This window comes from Xenopus laevis, chromosome 6L, assembly GCF_017654675.1.
Source record: "Xenopus laevis strain J_2021 chromosome 6L, Xenopus_laevis_v10.1, whole genome shotgun sequence".
NCBI lineage: Eukaryota > Metazoa > Chordata > Amphibia > Anura > Pipidae > Xenopus > Xenopus laevis.
Window position 1 is genome coordinate 102,436,661 of NC_054381.1, and position 20,560 is coordinate 102,457,220.

Here is a 20,560-nt window from a genome sequence, read left to right on the forward strand (position 1 = left end):
AAAAGACCAACACACATAAAAGTTTTTATAGTGAAAAAGCAAAATTATTTTCACAATAAGCTGGAGATTATCACCAGGGGTTGCACCAAAAGCCATTGTCTATATCTGCTTTCATATCCTTGTGTATTATGTATATCAAGAGCAGGAGCAAAGTCCACATTTGCTCATTAACAGAAAGAAAAATATAAACATGGAGTCGAATGTTGTGATGGGATCTGTTACATTGATAGATTTTTTTTTTTTTTTTCAATTGTACCTTTCATTTAGCCAAGAAATGTAAATATTTGCTGTGTTATGAAGTGAATCATTCTGAGAGCGCAGCTGTTCTCACACCAGATCCTGGTCCCTTACGGACACCTGTGTATTGAAAATGTGGCCCAAACCAAAGTCAAATCTATTTATTGCCAACTCATATTCCTGGCCAAATAACATACCTTTCCTTTTGTTTTCAAATTGTAAATTGCAACTGATTATAAAAGATAGAAAAGTTTTGGTGCAAATATTTCTGCCTTTTTACTTGCTTTATTTTCATTTTCATTATATATATTTATGTAAAACCTTTTGTGGTTTACAAATATTTCAGAAATCAATATGAGAAATTACCTTCATTTTTTTTTTTTCATATCAAATTTGAATGACTATATCCAGAGCTAGCCACCTTAGTTCTCAAGAAGAAAAATAAAGCCATTTAAAAAGGCTGCAGTGCAGCAAATAGACATGAATTGATTAAGATCTGCCGCACAGAGCGGAGTTCAGGGGGGTATATTTATCAACGAGTTAGAGATCACCACAGTCCTCTAGAGTGAAATTCCGCCACTCTCCATTCATTTCTATTGGATTTTGAAAGACATATTTATCAAAGGATGAACTTTCACTTTCACCCATTGATAAATACTCTTTTAAAAAGCCCATAGAAATGAATGGAAAGTGGTGGAATTTCACTCTAGAGGACTGCGGTGATCTCTAACTTCACTCTTTGATAAATATACCCCAAAAGGAAATTAATGGAGAGTTGCTGTGTTTCACAATAGCAGACTGTGGCGATCTCTAACTTCACTCTTTGATAAATATACCCCATAGTCTTTATAACTAAACTGCTGGTTCGCTTGAGCTGGAGGGAAAAAGAATAGAGTACACATCCAATGCAGAATGTAGGCTACCCAGGTAAAGTATCTGGTTCATTTTGTTCTAGAGGAGCAATCAGTACCCCTACTGGTTTTAGGAGTTAGCTACCCTCAAAGGCAATAAACCACAGGAGATTAGTCACCCCTCCTATTGCAACAAAGCACCCAAAATTGCCCTGTTTCTATAAAAAAATAGAAAAATAGAAAAATAGAAGCTGCGTTAACCCTAAAGATGACATTCATGCAGAGATCAGGCCTCTCAGATATGCCCACTGTGGGAAATATTGGCTTATCCGATCATGGACCCTAGGGCCCAAAGATCTGATCACAATGGTGAGAATACAGGCGGTCGACCAAGGGCCGCATCAACAAACAGATCCAACAGGATTTTCAAACTTGGCCGGTCGCCATCTTCCTGATTTTCGGAAGAACGTCGGAGGGCCCCATACACTGCCGAACAAGCTGCCAACTTGTAATTTGTTTGTAATTTATATTGGCCAAAGTATGGGGAGCTTAACCCAATTCCTCCCAACCAGAACTCTACCCGATCTTGTGTGGCAGCTCTATTTATAGACCCACACCCAACCCACCCATCTCTAATGTCACAAAATAGGGCAGGACTGGCACACAGCTATATTTAGAGGCTTCCTCCTTCAGAAGCCGGCAGTGTGAGGTAGGAAGGAAGAGCTCAACCTGAGCCCACCCACTGCTCGGCAATTGTCTGCAGAAGTTGGTCCAAACCCACCCAACTTACACATCACTAACAATAGGAGTGTCCATCTTAAACATGCTCCATACAAACTCATCCTGTGTAACCTGCTAACTGTTATATAGAGGGTGGTTTCCCTTAATTATTAACACCTCCTCTTCATAATTATTATAAACATCGCTAATTCTCTCTAAGTACTAGATCATTAAAAAAAATACTTGCCAAGAAACTTTGCTCTACATATGAATTTTGTTCTGGTCCCTCAAGCATTAACGTAACTGTTCTCAATATTTAACTGTTACTGTGTTTATGGCCTTCACCATAACATAATTTTTTATTATAGAGAATAAGCATAACATGCTAAAAATAACTGGTTTAAGAGATTAGGGATATTATGGGGAATGTCATTGCTCTAGTTTTTAGATAATAGGTTCCATATCTGTACAGCTTTCAGGCAGTGCTGGTGTATTTGTTCTTACAAATCTTGGGAGTGATAGCTTTAAGCGATGTATTTGTTTAAAACTGGATTTCACTGGAAGAGGTGGGAAGGATACATGAATAAACAAGGGCAGCTGTTCTGCACAACCAACAAAAGTGTACTCCAGCGGAACAAAGGGGGCTTTTAAATATGATCCATAAGCCTGAGGTACAAAGGTATTTGAATGAATAATCAAATATAGCAGTAGTAAATTACTATGTAAAATTAATACAGTGTAAAAAAACAAAAACAAAAGGCCAGCAAGTATAAGTACAACAAAGGATCAAATGCTCCTATCATTGACTGAACAATATTTAAAAACCATACTGTAGGTAGTGAATTGTAAGTCAGTTATGTAAACTTCTATAAAGATAGAAATAAAAATAATTCTCTGAAGCAAACCCTCTCACCACAGATAGCTCAGCAATGGAGAGCTTGGTACAGCTATAGGATCTGTTATCCGGAAACCCATTATCCAGAAAGCTCCGAATTACGTGAAGGCCATCTCCCATAGACTGTTTTTTAATCAAATAATCCATATTTTTAAAAATGATGTCCCTTTTCTCTGTAATAATAAAACGGAACCTTGTATTTGATTCAAACTAAGATATAATTACTCCTTATTGGTGTTATTGAACAACCAGCCTATTGAGTTTAATTAATGCTAACACTCACAAAAATTGGAGCGCTCACCTCCCAAACAAACACCGTTGAAGTGCCAGGTGCTGAACTAGAAGACCCAATCCTGTCCTCGGGTCGCATCAATCCATAGATAAAAATTAGCAGCACACTGTTAAAGGGGTTGTTCACCTTCAAACAACTAGTTGTTATCAGATAGATCACCAGAAATAACGACTTTTTCCAATGACTTTCTATTTTCTATGTGTCACGGTTTTTCTAATATTGAAGTATAAAGTGTCATTTCTCTCCTTCTGAAGCAGCTCTGGGAGGGGGGGTCGCCGATCCTGTAAACTGTTCTAAATTGATACATTTAGTTGATACATTTCTTATCTTTGTCCCTGCTGAGCAGAATCTCTGGGTTTCATTACAGGCAGCTGTTAGAATTGATACAATTGTTGCTAATACTCCAGAGATGCTGCTGAGAAATGTATCAACTAAATGTTGCAAAATTGTAACAGTTCAGAATCTGCACCTGGATTACTGAGCTGTCAGACTCAAACACCAGAGACATGAACATTCAACTTTAAACTTAGATTTTGGAAAAAACTTAAAAAATAAATAATGGAAAGTAATTGGAAAAGGTCATTATTTCTAGGGAACAATCTAAAAACAACTAAATTGAAAAAAGTGTTTGGAAGGTGAACAACCCCTTTAAGTTGCAAAAGTGCTCAAGTGCATAATTTATTTAGCCCATAGCATACAAAGGCAACGTTTCGAGCCAACCAGGCCCTTTATCAAGCCCCGTGTTACACCATTAACAATCCTTTTATAGTGAGGGGTTGGGGCGTGTACATGTGCTCCACCCCCATCCCACAATCAATTAAATAAATTACATATTGAATAAATTGCATATTGAATAATAACCTTTCAACCCCAATAAGTTAAAAAATTGTTATATTAATTATTGAGTTTAATTAATGCTGTTATGATATTTTTAATAGACTAAAGGTATAAAGATCCAAATTACAGAAAGACCCCTTATCTAGAAAACATTCTGGATAGCAGCTCCCATACCTTTAGCGTCATTTAGGGCTGCAGTCACAGTGCAAGCACAGAAGGTCATGCTGTCTTGTACTTATGCCAATCGCAGCAGAAACGGGCTTTGCCTGCTAGGTCCACTGCTGGGATTACTTGCAAGTTTTCAGCAGTGGGCTGGGGTTTTTTTCCATTTACTTTTTTTATTTACCATATAGGCCACCTGCTAAAGCTGCCACTCTAGATCAGTGATCTCAACCAGTAGCTCGCGAGCAACATGTTGCTTACCAACCGATTAGATGTTGCACCCAGTGGTTCCAAAGCAGGTGCTTATTTTTGGATTCCAGACTTGAAGGCAAGCTGTGTTTGCATATTAACCAGGTGCACTGCCAAACAGAGCCTCCTGCAGGCTGCCATTATATATAGGCAATACCTAAAGGCCAATCGCAGCCCCTATTTGGCACCCCCAGAACTTTTTTTCATGCTAGTGTTGCTCCCCAACTCCTTTTTCACCCGAATGAAAAAAAAAGGTTGAAGACCGCTGCCCTAGATACATCAATCTCCAAGAGGGTTGGTAAATATTGTTGCTTCATATTTATTGGAGAAACAGGTGCACTACATGTTTCAGGTAACAAAAATCCTTCCTCAGACACACTAGGTTTGGCTCTGTACTGGCCATGTCATTTGAAGATTTGTTAATAGATCACATTCAGGATTACTTTTTTAGAAAATAGCATCACTACTAGTAATCAGCATGATTTTTATGTATATATTAAGAGTAGATTGTTGGCGTAAAACCATTGGTCAAGGCTTTTGCAGTGGATGCAGTGTGCTTAGATTTGCCAGCAGTGGGTAACCCATGGCATGTAAAAAATGTTGTGTGCGTTGTGGCTCATGAATCCCCATCCTTGTGGGACCCTTGATCCCCCTGTTTCCCCTGCAATCAAGTTGTTTGCCCCCTTTATAGCTACTCCACTGTTTTCCAAGGTTTCTGGTACAGCATCACCTAAAAGTTTGCACTGTCAATAATGCTTGATCAGTCAGTCGTTGCCAGTGGAGCAATTCCTAACTGGACTAGGTTAACAAGTGGGCTATCAGGGTTATTTTTGCATAACTTGTGTTTGTTCACCTTCAAACAACTAGTTGTTTTCAGATAGGTCACCCAAAATAATGACTTTTCCAATTACTTTCTATTTCGTATGTCACAGTTTTTTTTAATATTGAAGTGTAAAGCATCATTTTTTTACATTCTAAAGCAGCTCGGGGGGGGGGGGCGTTGCCGACCCTGTAAACTGTTATAAATTGATACATTTAGTTGATACATTACTCATCTTTGTCCCGGCTGAGCTGAATCTCTGGGTTTCATTACAGGCAGCTGTTAGAATTGATACAAAAGTTGCTAATATTCCAAAGATGCTGCTGAGAAATGTATCAACTTAATGTTGCATAATTGTAACAGTTTATAGTCTGCACCTGAATCACTGAGCTGCCAGACTCAAACACCAGAGACATGAACATTCACCTTTAAACTTAGATTTTGGAAAAACAGTAAAAAAGTAAATAATGGAAAGTAATTTAAAACAAGTCTTTATTGCTGGGGAATAATCTGAAAAAAAGGGTTTGGAAGGTGAACAACCCCTTTAAAGTAAGTACTGAAAGCAGCGATTCCATACTTCCATCCAAGCCATTCTTAAAGGCATTAACTGAATCAGCCGTCACAACATCACCCGGCAGTGCATTCCATAACCTCACTGTCCTGACTGTGAAGAACCCCCTACGTTGCTTAAAATGAAAGTTCTTTTCTTCTAGTCTAAAGGGGTGGCCTCTGGTATGGTGATCCTCTTTATGGGTAAAAAGGTCCCCTACTATTTGTCTATAATGTCCTCTAATGTACTTGTAAAGTGTAATCATGTCCCCTCACAAGCGCCTTTTTTCTAGAGAAAACAACCCCAACCTTGACAGTCTACCCTCATAATTCAAGTCTTCCATCCCTGTAACCAGTTTAGTTGCACGTCTTTGCACTCTCTCCAGCTCATTTATATCCCTCTTAAGGACTGGAGTCCAAAACTGCACTGCATACTCCAGATGAGGCCTCACCAGGGACCTATAAAGAGGCATAATTATGTTTTCATCCCTTGAGTTAATGCCCTTTTTTATGCAAGACAGAACTTTATTTGCTTTAGTAGCCACAGAATGACACTGCCCAGAATTAGACAACGTGTTATCTACAAAAACCCCTAGATCCTTCTCATTTAAGGAAACTCCCAACACACTGCCATTTAGTGTATAACTTACATTTATATTATTTTTGCCAAAGTGCATAACCTTGCATTTATCAACAGTGAACCTTATTTTCCAGTTTGCTGCCCAGTTTTCCAACTTAGACAAATCACTCTGCAAAGTGGCAGCATCCTGCATGGAACCTATAGTTCTGCACAATTTAGTATCATCTGCAAAAATAGAAACAGTACTTTCAATGCCCACCTCCAGGTCATTAATAAACAAGTTGAAAAGCAAGGGACCTAGTACAGAGCCCTGCGGTACACCACTAACAACACTGGTCCAATTAGAAAATGTTCCATGTACCACCACTCTTTTTAGTCTATCTTTTAGCCAGTTCGCTATCCAGGTACAAATACTTCCAGGCCAACATTCCTAAATTTAACCAGTTTTAGCAAAGTCTAAGTAAATCACATCCACTGCCATCCCAGAATCGAGGTCCCTACTTACCTTCTCATAAAAAGAAATTAAGTTAGTCTGGCAAGATCTATTACACATAAAACCATGCTGGCACAAACTCATAGTATTGTTATTTGCTATGAAGTCCAGTATCTTATCATTTATTAACACTTCGAAAAGCTTTCCTACTACTTTGCAGACTAACTGGCCTATAGTTTTGAGTCTGAGAACGGGATCCAGAGAATTATCAAATTGATCATCTGAATAGCACATGAGATTGAATGTACATATAATAAGGGGTCTATTATCAAACTGTACAAAAAAATGGTGATTAAATACACCACACTGTGTAAAAATGCAGTGTTTTAACACCAGACTTTACTTGCTGCCTGAAATGTTCCCTGTTGACTGTAATGTATTACACTATAAATATGGCGATATATAAATACACCATTTATTTTACATTACTCTTTACACCATTTTTCTAGTGTAATTCTACACAAAATGACAAATAGGCCCCTAAATGTAAATAAGGTGGCAAATATCAAGCTTAAAATTACCAAAGGCGACTTTGGGCGAATCCCAAATCTTTCCTCAAGGATTCCCAAAACAGAATCCGTATTTGCATATGCAAATTACAGTAAGAAAGGACTAGTAAAATCCACTTGGCAGCAAGTGGGAAAAAATGCAACTTCCTTTGTGGGATGAAAAAACACGTGATTGGCATATGATTTCTGGGTGATGTTGAAAGCTAAGATTTATTACAGTTGAGAAGAGATGCTGGAAGTCAGCACAGACCTGGGTTCCAGTTGTTTCAAGCATTCAGATTTAAAATGTAAAATCACCAATAGCAAATGATTAAATCATTATTAATGAGTCTTGATTCCATCTAAATCATGTGATTTTCAGAGCATGAATCTCCACATATGCATCAGTTTACAACTTAGAACCCAAATCATGCCATTGAAATCAATCTAAATTGACTTACTTGAACTAACTCCTGCATAAAGGGATACTATCACGGGAAAACATGTTTTTTACAAAACGTATCAGTTAATAGTGCTGCTCCAGCAGAATTCTGCACTGAAATCTGTTTTTTTAAAAGAGCAAACAGATTTTTTTAGTATTTAATTTTGGAATCTGACATGGGGCTAGACATGTTTTCAGTTTCCCAGGTGCCCTCAGTCATGTGACTTGTGCTCTGATAAACTTCAGTGGCTTTTTACTGCAAGTGATGTCACCGCCTTCCCTTTCCCTCAAGCAGCCCATCAACAGAACAATGGGAAAGTAACCAGATAACAGCTCCCTGGCACAAGGTATCAGCTCCCTGGTACATAGTAGAATAGCAATCAATAGTAAAAACCAGTTACTCAGTTACATCGAGTAGAAGAAACAATAGTCTGTCTGAAAGCAGTTCCATCATGAAGTACTGGCTCTTTCTGAAAGCACATGACCTGAGGTGGCTGCTTACACACCAATATTACAGCTAAAAAATACACTTGTTGGTTCAGGAATTAAAATGTTATATGAGTGAATTATGTGTAGTGTTAACAATGTAATTTACAAATAAAAATGACACCATAAAAATTATGACAGAATCTATGACTCCTATGTTGCCACGAACCACACAGTTGTCTCAGCCAGATCTTAATATTTTCCTAGGGGGCAGAGTAGAACATATTAAATAATTAATTTTGTTGTTTTACAATGTCAGATCCATTAAACGTAGCCATTCATTAGCGCAGTGCAAAAAGCAATAAAAGCTCTTGGCATATAAATGATAGAAGATTGTGAAAAAATAAAGTAGAAAAAATAAAGTGCATGCAAAGTATGTCTGCTCTTCCCTCACTAAAACGGGCAAATACATCAGGAAATATTTTCTTTCTGTCAGTGTTACATATGATAAGGACAAACGAAAAACACACAGTATCATGAATCTGTCAAAAAGACCAGGGTTCTGGTACGTTTGTCCTTTATTCAGTAGAGCATTCAAGCTAGCTGTAGTGTGTGTTTACCCCATGGGGATAGAATGCCCAACTCCTGCCATAGGATTCACATTACACATTTGACATGTAAAACATTTCCTGTCTCTCTGAGGAGCCTTTTCCTGACCTGCAATGTAATAGTCTATACGGCATGTTTGAGAATGCAGCCTCGGTTAGTTTTTATCATGTTTAGCGCCGCTCATTTGCATTTTACAAATCTTAACTCTGTCCTGTTGCTGTCAGAGCAGAATGGAAATGTTTGTTCCTGCTTGGCTAAAAGAGAAGAATATTTTTGTGTCAGGAATGTATAGGAGAGATCTGAGAGATCCGCAATTCAGTAAGTGACAAAAATAGCAGAGTGGTTATCATTGAATGCAAAGTGCTGCAGCCTTCAAGGACACTGAGGCACCTTCCCTTCTTGTTATCTCATGTTACAGTCCCTTTTAATCTGCATTCTGGGTCTCTCCAGCATGGCTTGTTCCTCTAAACTCGAGGCATAGTGAAATAGCCAGCCCGCCACATTCAGCTTGGTCATCAACATATTAAGTCTTGGCACTATTTTATTTTAATTTATCCACTTACTATAAAGATAAGGCATGAAAGTAATAAACCTAGAGGCATGCCCTGATAGCCAAAGCCATGTGAATGTCCCTCTAGCGTTGTCTGTGTCAGCTCAGTGGGATGTGTTTATCTGTGTTGTTCTTGCAGCATGAACAAATGAAGGGGCTTATTTGCAAAGACATAGTAAAATATATCTTGAATAAGACATATTCATGCATTAAAACTACTTTAAAAAGAACTCAGATTGAAAAAGGCCTTTCTCCAGTTTCATGAATAACTTTTTTTTTGTATTTTTTGGCTGAAATTGTTCAGGCTCCATTTTATGCATTTTGGTTACCATTTTGAAATCACAAAAATCTATCAGAACAATAATGTATTGGAGTTAAACTGAAAATACTGGTACTCTAAATAAAAGAAGAAGGAGGAAAAGGGAAGTACGGCATCAGCAGTGCTCAATTGGTCTTCATTTCATGTCTTTATCATTTTGTGAATTATTAATATATTTCACTTGAACTAAGAACTGGAACAGGACCTGAAGTAATAATAAAATAATGTTAAATATAATTATATTATAAGACCCCAAAGTCACCAAAGGCACAAGCCTACAGGCTGACTGTTCTTATTCAGGCGTTGGAACTGCAAGGTGACTTCTATTGGAGATTATATTTCTTGTTATAGTGGGTCATCTGACTCAAATGAAATCACTAAGTACTATTAAGAAGGACATATTCTTCTTCTTCTAATTATTATTCTATTATAGCTCTTGTCATATACATATCCTGTGTATGATAGCATTACAAATGCTTAGTGCTGTTGTTTGTGTCACATGACTCACTGACACTTGTATAATAATAAAAAAAGAATGTAATCGTAATATCTAAAAATATTAGAAGTCACCTAGATCTTTCATGACCTTTTCAATAAAAAAACTTAACCCCCTAAACTTAACCCCTATAGATGAACATGGAACTCTTCATTAACATAATATCTCATGAACAGAGATACATTATGAATTCAGGGGATTTTTTTTTACTTGTAATTGTGTTATTTGCAGGTAATAGCCTTTTTAAAATAGAAGAGAATGAAACCAACACGAGTGTTAGGAGGTGCAGCTGTATGTGTATGTAAAGCCATGTCATTAAGCTTTGTCATCAAATAAACAGAACTACTTTCCTCTGCTGATTTTTTATTTTGTTATGCTTTTTTTATTATCCAGCTTGCAAACATGATTCTGCCTGAAGATGAAAATTTTCTGTTGCTGTTTCGCCGAGAAACTCCATTGGATAACAGCGTGGAGTTCATGCGGGTATGGGCAAAACAGCAATAAAGGCTTATTTCCTATTGGTCTGAATTGTTCTCCTTTCATGCTTCACCTACTATAACACCTTGTTTCACAAGGACAGCTAAAAATACAGTACATACAGTATACATTTTTGGTATAGGATTAACAGTAGTTTGGAACATTTAGGCCAAAAATTAACAAGTACTTGCTAACAGCTTTTTTCCAACTTGAATGTAGCACTAGTACACTGGTCCAGCCTGCCCTGATGAATTGTGCAAAATACAGGGAACACAGATGGGGGTACAGATGTGGGATCAGTTATCCGGAAACAGGAAGGTGATTTCCCATAGACTCCATTTTAATCGAATAATTCCCATTTTAGAAAACGATTTCCTTTTTCTCTGTAATGAGAAAACAATACCTTGTACTGGATCCCAAATACTGTAAAATATAATTAATCCTTATTGGAGGTAAAACAATCCCATTGGCTTTAAATAATGTTTAAATTATTTTCTATTTGACTTAAGTTATGGAGATCCAAATTACAGAAAGACAACTTATCTGGAAAACCATAGGTCTCAAGCATTCTGGATAACAGGTCCCATAATTGCACTGGAATTCTGTTGTTCTAGTCTTGCTTGGTGTGTTGTGCTTATTGGAATGATGTCTTAACATAGAGTTAATTTGCATTAGTGCAGTTTCTAATGGGAACTTATGACATAGTAGCCTTGATTAGTCTACAACTAGTTATAAAATATAAAGCACATAGTTCAATTGAGTACTTACAGGATACTTACAGGATTCAAGGATATTCTGGTTTGAACAAGCAAATGTATCTGGATTGTTAGTCGGCTTGAGATCATCCATGAGTTCCTAGGGTCAACTAATATACCATAATGTATTTGTAACCATTATTCAGTGGTGCTTTGTAAAAGACCTTGAAGAGTCCAAAGGCATTATTCCAACATGTAAAATTATATTAAACTGACACACATCTCTAGAAGGTGTGCTGTAGAATAAATCAATGTGAATTGAAATAAACACATTTAGATTTCATTTCACACGAAGGTTTAAATAAGACAAAGTATCAGTCTTTTCGGTAAAAGAACATTGCGTTCCCTATTAATATAAATTAATTAAATATTATTGTCTATTATAGTCTATTAACAAATGAAAATGTCTCATTTTCCAGATTTGGAGGAAATTTGATGAGGATAGCAGTGGATTTATCTCAGCAGTTGAACTCAGGGTAAGATTGTAATGTGCCAGTATAAATAACAACAGGCCATGGCCACCGAACCTGTCAAACTAGAAATATTTCATTAGCTGTAAGAAAAGTAAGGGAACTGGATGTGCATAAGCAAAAATGATTAACTTCCTTGTTTGTGTGACAGTCATGTGATTTTTAGGATTTGGTTCTTTTTTGAAGCACTTTGTCTTAATCATAATCCTGCTGAAAAAGGCAGAATCATGGCCAAATCCTGAATTGATTCCTGGATTCTGTGCATCCCTATGCAAAACTGTTTGTAAATAAAACCTTAAGTTGCATCTGCATCTGTTTTGTTGGCAGGATATGGGCATTTACTTTAACACCTTTTAGTTGTAGGCAATCTAATCAGAATTAAAAAAGTAGTACACATAGCCATGATTTATAAGGGGCAGGTGTAAAGTCTTGTGCTTCCGTGCACCTTATTGTACTAAACCCTGTGCCCCAGTAACATTAATATCTGCAATATATATACATATGTCATTTTGAGATGCACAGATTTGCACATATATTTGCATCCAGCACTGTAGCCACTAATAGTACATATTAGTTGCTACAGTGCTGTAAATAATGGTAATAAAAACTATAACTGTTAACAGGGGTAATTTAGTGATTCCCAGAGTGCAAGTGCTAGCGTGTTTAGGGGCACAAGAGCACGCCTATTAGTGTTCACTTAGGGGCAGATTTATCAAGGGTCGAATTTCGAAGTGCAAAAAACGTTGAAATTCGACCATCCAATAGGCTAATTTGACATTCGATGTCGAATTCGTAGGATTTTTGAGATCATACGATCGTACTACAATCGTACGATTATACTTCGAATCGAACGGTTCGAACAATTTAATCGTACTATTTCGACTGCTAAAAACGTAGCCAAATGTTGGCTATAGGTTCTAGGAGGTCCCCATAGGCTATTCGGCAAGTTTAAGGTGGCTAAGTGTCGAAGTCAAAGTTTTTTAAAGAGACAGTACTTCGATTATCGAATGGTCGAATAGTTGAAGCATTTTATCTTCGAATCGAAGTCGAAGTTGAATTTGGCCTATTCGATGGTCGAAGTACCCAAAAATTACTTCGAAATTCAAAGTTTTTCAGTTCGAATATGTTCACTTCGAATTCACGTCGACCCTTACTAAATGTGCCCCTTACTGTTAACATGTGCTCTGGAGAATATTGTACCGTACACCAAGCACCGGACTCAGAGAGCAGTGTTAGGGACAATAGGCTCAGTGCCAGGCCAAGAAGAAGGCATGCCCAAAACAAACTGCAAATCAAACCCTGTCCCCACTTGCACACGAGAGAGAGAGATGAGCAGGGGGCAGTGTGATCAGCAAAGGCCCATCTGGCATTTCATTAGGAGCCTAAACAAGGGGCAGGTAGACAGAAAGGGTATTTGTCCATCATCCCCCTCGTCTCTTCTGCCTACCCCTAATTTCCAGCCCTGTCCTTTACCTTCTGCCATAGGGTACATAGGGCAGGCATTACTCTGTATTCAATTTAGTCTTCATTTTAGCAATTTGTAGTTGCCTTTGTAAATGAGCCATTAAAATGTACGTATACAAAATCAAGACACAGCAATGAAAACCAGAATTATAATCATATGATTACCAAACTAATTGTTCTAAGAGAGTCCAGTACAGTCACTGAATCCCCTGTGAATGTGTGTTTTGTGCAGCCAGCACCAAGATACATATTTTCAATGTATTCTAATCAGGGTATGTGCAGCATCTGTATCAATATATTTGATCTAGAGCAGGTCATGTAATGGTTAATCAAGTTACACTGCATTACCATACTGTATAACATAATACATCCCTAATAATTACAATAAATGTGTTTGTTTGGAATAGAAGCACATTGCCCAAAGGACCCATTACTGTTTGCTTTGTGCACTGTTTGTTAGAAACCATTAGCAAATGAAAATAAATGGAGTTCAACGGGCTTGGAGGAAGGATGTGGAACAACGTGCAACAGAGCCATTTCTGAATCAATATAATGTTCCTTTTGTCTGTTTCCTAGGCCATTCCTTATACAGGTGTGGGATCCATTAGCCAGAAACCCATTATCAAGGAAGCTCATCTCCCATAGACTTAATTGTAATCAAATAATTCTAATTTTCAAAAAGAATTGCCTATATCAAATTATTCAATTAAAATGGAGTCTATGGGAGATGTCCCTTCCTTAATTCAGAGCTTTCTGGATAATGGGTTTCCAGATAATGGATCCCACACCTGTATATATAAATGTCACTATTGCGTTTATTCACTTTACCATAGCATAGTTTAATGTATAAAGTATATTCTAATGATCTTAAAATTCAGACTCCCAAATGCCTTTCTAGAAAATCCCCAGATGATTTGATTACAGAAAAACAAATACTGAGTGTATTATGATGATACATTAGATAGCTTTAAGAAGGGGTTGGATGGCTTTTTAGCAGATGCTGGGTTATGGGAGATAGCTCATAGAACAAGTTAATCTAGGTACTGGTCTAAATTCCATCTTGTAGTCAGGAAGGATTTCTTCCCAATCTGAGGCAAATTGGAGATTCTTCAAATGAGTTTTTTGACTTCCTCTGGATCAACTGGCAGTTATGTAGGTTATATATAGACATAAAAGACTGAACTTAATGGATGTGTGTCTTTTTTCAACCTAACTTACTATGTGTCTATGCTTTTTTTTTTTTGAGGAGACACGCCACAAACTACAAATAGTTACATATTTTTAGATTTATTTTGCTTCTATTAATGGAGATATTAGTTTGGAACAAGAATATGATTTCCTTGCAAAGAGTGAGTCAATTCTTTGAATATTTTAAAATATGAAAGATTTTGCATGTAGATTTAATGTAAAGAATTAAAAAGAATTAAAAGGGCTTTACATTTACAGCAAGAAAGGTGGTGTGCAACTCAAAAGACATTTTTTGCACACTGTCATCCTTTATTTCTGTATTATAAGTGGCCTCTGTGCTCCAGCAACTGCCCCCATGAATAGGGATGGGCAAATTTGAAACGTTTAGTTTCCCCAAAAATTCACCGCCGGCGAAATGTCGGCAATGGCCATTAGAGTCTATGGGCGGCAAAAAAAAGACGAGAGTCAAAAAAAATTTGCTGCGCGTCTTTTTTTTGACCGCACAACGCCATACAAGTCTATAGGCGTAATTTCCACGGCGAAAAAAGGTGAAAATATTTGCCGATCCCTAATGCCTACAAATAGCAGCACTCTATTCAAGGTGGGCATAGGGAGGCTTGTAGACGTCCCCCCTTTTGCCTACTATCTGTCCCCTAACTTACAGGTCATTTCAGCTTGCAGAGGCCCTTTCTTTAACCCCTTGGTGCTCTAACACTTCTTCATGGGGAAAAGCAAATTAGACTCTTCTCATATTCTAGTACAGGTATGGGACCTTTTATCCAGAATGCTCGGGACCTGGGGTTTTACGGATAACGGATCTTTCCGTAGTTTGGATCTTCATGCCTTAAGTCTACTAGAAAATCATGTAAACATTAAATAAACCCAATAATATGGTATTGCATCCAATAAGGATTAATTATATATTAGTTTGGATTAATGTACTGTTTTATTACTACAGAGAAAAAGGAAATAATTTTTAAAAATTTTGATTATTTACATAAAATGGGGTCTATGGGAGAAGGCCTTTCCATAATTCGGAGTTTTCTAGATAATGGGTTTCCGGATAAGGGATCCTATACCTGTACTCCCTTTTAGCTGCCCTATTTGATATAAGGAATGATTTATGAGTAGAGGTGCCTAATAGCAAAGTGAAGTTTTATTCATGGATTTTTTATGAATACACTGTTCAGTAAAGGAACTAGTGGTTCCCAGGCCTGGCTGCAGGCTGGGCAGGATTATTCACCTCTTTAATGTAGACTCTACATTAAAGACTACTCTTACATTTTATAAGGCTGAAAATATCAAAAAGACATTTAAATGTATTACAGCATGTATAAAAAGATAAATAAGGAAATACTTGTGAGTTTTGCATGTTTTTCAGAATTTCTTGCAAGATCTGTTCTTACAGCACAAGAAACATATTACAGGTGACAAGCTGGATGAATATACAGACACCATGGCAAGTAGCAACTATTGTGACCTTTATGTTTCTGTGTGCTGATATATATGTTCATGTTAAAGGTGATGGTGTTTAATATATTTAAGTTTGCAAAGCTGTAGTGTTATAGTGTTTGTGATTTATAAAGATATGGTGACTGTACTACCTGTAAAACCTGTTACAATGGTGATTGTGATACCAATGTAAATATAACAATCATGCTCATAGTGGGGCTTACCAGAGTGGAAAACCAGAACACATTTATTCAACACATTCCCAGTTACCCGCTAACCCTAATTTAGAAGCACCCCCCCATTTTGCAAGCTCCATCCCAGAAAGTCTCCATGCTGCCTCTACAGGGAGGCCTGACACAGTAGCAGGGGTTTATTTGGGTGAGATTTTGGGGGGAAAGCCTATTTGCATAGGTAGGGGAGGTAGGGGAAGCCAACTGCATTCACTCTCTGTTGAGATGCATAGGCAGCATGAATGTGCCAAAGACCAAAGGCAAGATCCAAATGGTTCAAGTCAAAAAGAAGAGAACTAGGATAGTCAGATACATACAGTCATATGAAAAAGTTTGGGAACCTCTTTCGGCCTGCATAATAATTGACTCCACTCCACAACAAGAAAAGATTACAGTGGTATGTCTTCATTTCCCAGGAACATCTGAGTACTGGGGTGTTTTCTGAACAGAGATGTTTAGTGAAGCAGAATTCAGATGTATGAAATTAAATCAAATGTGAAAAACTGGCTGTGCAAAAATGTGGGTACCCTTGTAATTTTGCTAATTTGAATGCACTGTTCAATACTGGTTACTGGCAACACCAAATTGGTTGGATTAGCTTGTTAAGCCTTGAACTTCATAGGCAGGTGTGTTCAATCATGAGAAAAGGTATTTAAGGTGGCCAATTGCAAGTTGTGCTTCTGTTTGACTCTCCTCTAAAGAGTGACAGCATGGGATCCTCAAAGCAACTCTCAAAAGATCTGAAAACAAAGATTGTTCCATTTCATGGTTTAGGGCAAGGCTACTAAAAGCTATATCAGAGGTTTAGACTGTTTCAACTGTAAGGAATGTAATCAGGAAATGGAAGGCCACAGGCACAGTTGCTGTAAAACCAGGTCTGGCAGGCCAAGAAAAAATACAGGAGCGGCATATGTGGAGGATTGTGAGAATGGTTACAGACAACCCAAAGATCACCTCCAAAGACCTGCAAGAACATCTTGCTGCAGATGGTGTATCTGTACATCTTTCTACAATTGCACAAAGAACATCTGTATGGCAGGGTGATGAGAAGCCCTTTCTGCACTCACACCACAAACAGAGTTGCTTGTTGTATGCAAAAGCTCATATAGACAAGCAACAGTCATTTTGGAACAAAGTGCTTTGGACTGATGAGACTTATTTGGTCATAACAAAAGAGCTTTGCATGGTGGAAGAAGAACACCACATTCCGATAATTGTGGCAGTGTATTGTTGAGAGTGAATATGCTCTTACAGCTGCAGACTGAATGCTTCTTGTTGCTGGTAATCTTGTCATTTTTTATTTTGCACAACCTATCCATTAACACAGTTTTTATTTTTACACTGAACTGTTCCTTTAATAATAATTATAAACAGTTTAAAGACAACTGATGCCTGACAATCAGATCGCTTATTTACTTTTTATAATTAAACTAGGCGTAAATGGTGAGGAGGGTAACTTATGATTTTCTCAAACAGCTGAAATAATGTTTTGCATGGTGAACTCAATGGTTGTTAGAATAATATGACCCCTAGCAACCAGATTCCTGAAGCTGAAAACTGGAGAGCTACTAAATAACTCAAAAAATAAATAATGAAAACCAATTGCAAATTGTATCATCACATCACTCTCTACATCATACTGAAAGCTAATTTAAAGTCAAACAACCCCTTTAAATGTACAACTAGCAAAACCAAATTATTATGAGGAATCAATACATTTTCTATATAAGCTTTAGTACATTTTTGAATTCCATCATTACAATCAACCAGTATTTGGAAGTCATTAACACTACCAATAACGGTTTTCACCTTTTTCTAATTACAGATGAAACTGTTCAACAGAAATAAAGATGGACGGCTAGACCTGAATGACTTGGCAAAGTATGTATTTTACAAGGTATATCTAGCAAAATACGAGATATACCATGACCTGACCTGACCTGATGAATGAAAACCTTCGTAGACATATTTTACAAGGCTTTTGTTATGTTTTCTTTATGGATTATACAGTGTATCTGCGTCAGCACTAGTAGGTAGCCAGGGAGAACAATAAACTTTATTAAAGGTTAATGGCCCAGCTCTTGTTTTGTATGGAGAAAAAGATAATTGTGGCAGTGTATTGTTGAGAGTGAATATGCTCTTACAGCTGCAGACTGAATGCTTCTTGTTGCTGGTAATCTTGTCATTTTGCATTGTGAATGTATATGTAAAAGTGTTAAAATATGACCTTCTATTTTACAGGGAACTGTAAATGTAATGGGAAAAATATGACAGTATTTAAAGAAATATCTCAGTATAAACTTTGTGAAACTGCGGCAAAAATTTACCACGGAAAAATTAGCTGCAAAAAAAAAAAAATTGCAACGACAAAAATGTCGCCAAGACAAAAAAGTCTCCATAAGAAAAACACCCATTGACTTTAATGTATTTGGACAAAAAAAGTCGCCATAAGAAAATAATGCTCATTGACTTTAATGTATCTGGACAAAAAAGTTGCCATAAGAAAAATGCTCATTCACTTTAATGCATTTGGACAAAAAAGTTGTCAAAACAAAAAAGTTTCCACAAGAAAAAACAGCCATTGACTTTAATGCATTCGGAGTTAGAAAAATTGGCGCATGCGTAAAAAATTGTTTATGCCCATTGACTTTAATGCGTTTTGCGAAGTTTTCAAATTTTTCGATTCGCTCATCACTAATAAACAGCCCCTGCAAATAGTGCAAGGAGCATGTATGATAACAAGAACCTTTTATAAATGGCTATAATGCACATGCAATTTTTAGTCCATTCATTTATGAGCCATTATATATAATAGATGAGTTCCATATAAATTAGAGAGCTCAGAATAATCATAATGTGTATTATTTTATTTCTCTTTAAGGATCCTGGCTCTGCAAGAAAATTTCCTTCTTCAATTCAAAATGGATGTGAGTAGTATGAAACATCAATAGATAAGTAGCAAACCTGCAACAGAACATAGTAACAGATTAGTACTGTTGAAAACACAAGGTTACTATAGAAAATATAGTGCTGGTTTTTTAATCAAGGAGAAACCGCAATCCAGAAAATGAATAAATCAGCCCCCAGGGGTTAACCTGCACAAGCCATATGAACTCAGGTCTTTACTTTCATTCTCTAACTTGTAGACTATTGAAAAATAACGGCTGATTGGTTGTTATTGGCCATTGCTGCTGTGCAAGTTACAGAACTGTGTTTGTAAGTCTGTTTGTAAATCAGTTTATGGCAAGTTAATGCAAATACATGAAACAACAACTGAATGCAAGCAAAGTAATACTGTGTAATATTATAAGGCAGTGCTGTCCAACTAGCGGCCCGTGTGCCTCATCTGGTCTGTGACACCCTCTCCCGTTGTGTGTCCCCCACATGAAAGTCTGCCTGCTGTGACTTGCTTACTTGTATCAGTATTGATAATGACTGGCCCATGCATTGTTTACAACTGTAGTGTTCACATCCCTAAAGCTCTGTACAGTTCACATCTCAGTGCCCACATTGTTCACCTGTTCACAGATCATACAAACTACTGGAGGGGCACCAGCATTGTGTCACTGTATGTAGCACAGTAGGAACTGTTCATATTAGAGTGGCTCTTCTAGGTATTCCTCTGTATTCTGCTTCCTATGCTCCATGTATGTGCCATACTCTGCCTGCCCTATGCTCCATGTATGTGCCATACTCCGCCTTCCCTATGTCCCCTGTGTGTGCCATACTCTGCCTTCCCTATGCTCCCTATGTGTGCCATGTATGTGCCATACTCTGCCTGCTCCATGCTCCATGTGTGTGCCATACTCTGCCTTCCCTATGATCCGGGTTTGCCATACTCTGCTTGCCCTATGTCCCCTGTGTGTGCAATACTCTACCTGCCCTATGCTCCCTGTGTGTGCCATACTCTGCCTGCCCTATGCTCCCTGTGTGTGCCATACTCTGCCTGCCCTGTGTCCCCTGTGTGTGCCATACTCTGCCTTCCCTATGTCCCCCGTGTGTGCCATACTCTGCCTTCCCTATGTTCCCTATGTGTGCCATACTCTGCCTGCCCTATGCTCCCTGTGGGACATGAGTCTGGTAGGGTTTGTTGTTAGGGGCCCCTAAGGTTTTTGGGGGGTGCTGTGTTATCCCCAGGGGAGGAGGAGGCATATGGATTTAAGGGTATCTTTTAACATGACTTAAATTTCTCACATATGAGGGATAAGTGATATCCCTGCAGTGAGCACTAACCATTTGATTTTTTGGCGTGCTACCACCATTAATGTGGTTTAAAGTGGGTGTGGTTTACAAACATGGAGTGGACAGCTCTGGCTTGCATTATCATCCCTCCATCACATAGGCCAGAAAAATTCCAGCCCTCGGAACCACAGAAGTTGGACAGCACTGTTATAAAGTATAAATGGTCTGAATATCTTTTAATCCCAATTACATAGCCTCACATATAAATTCTTAGCTGCCCATATGACCATTTTTTTCAGTGTCCCCTGCAAGGGTTATACACCCTAT

At 37.7% G+C, this 20,560-nt stretch overlaps 1 protein-coding gene across 3 annotated transcripts in view; it reads left to right on the plus strand.

Annotated features, from left to right (window-relative positions):
* Positions 1-20,560, plus strand: part of scgn.L (secretagogin, EF-hand calcium binding protein L homeolog) — a 41,289-nt gene that overhangs the window by 11,734 nt on the left and 8,995 nt on the right. For 2 of the 3 annotated variants that reach the window (NM_001094628.1, XM_041565531.1), the window contains 5 exon segments: positions 10,409-10,498; positions 11,667-11,723; positions 15,751-15,828; positions 17,877-17,932; positions 18,933-18,978. In NM_001094628.1, the coding sequence (NP_001088097.1) occupies positions 10,409-10,498; positions 11,667-11,723; positions 15,751-15,828; positions 17,877-17,932; positions 18,933-18,978 (327 nt within the window). 3 annotated transcript variants of the gene reach the window in all.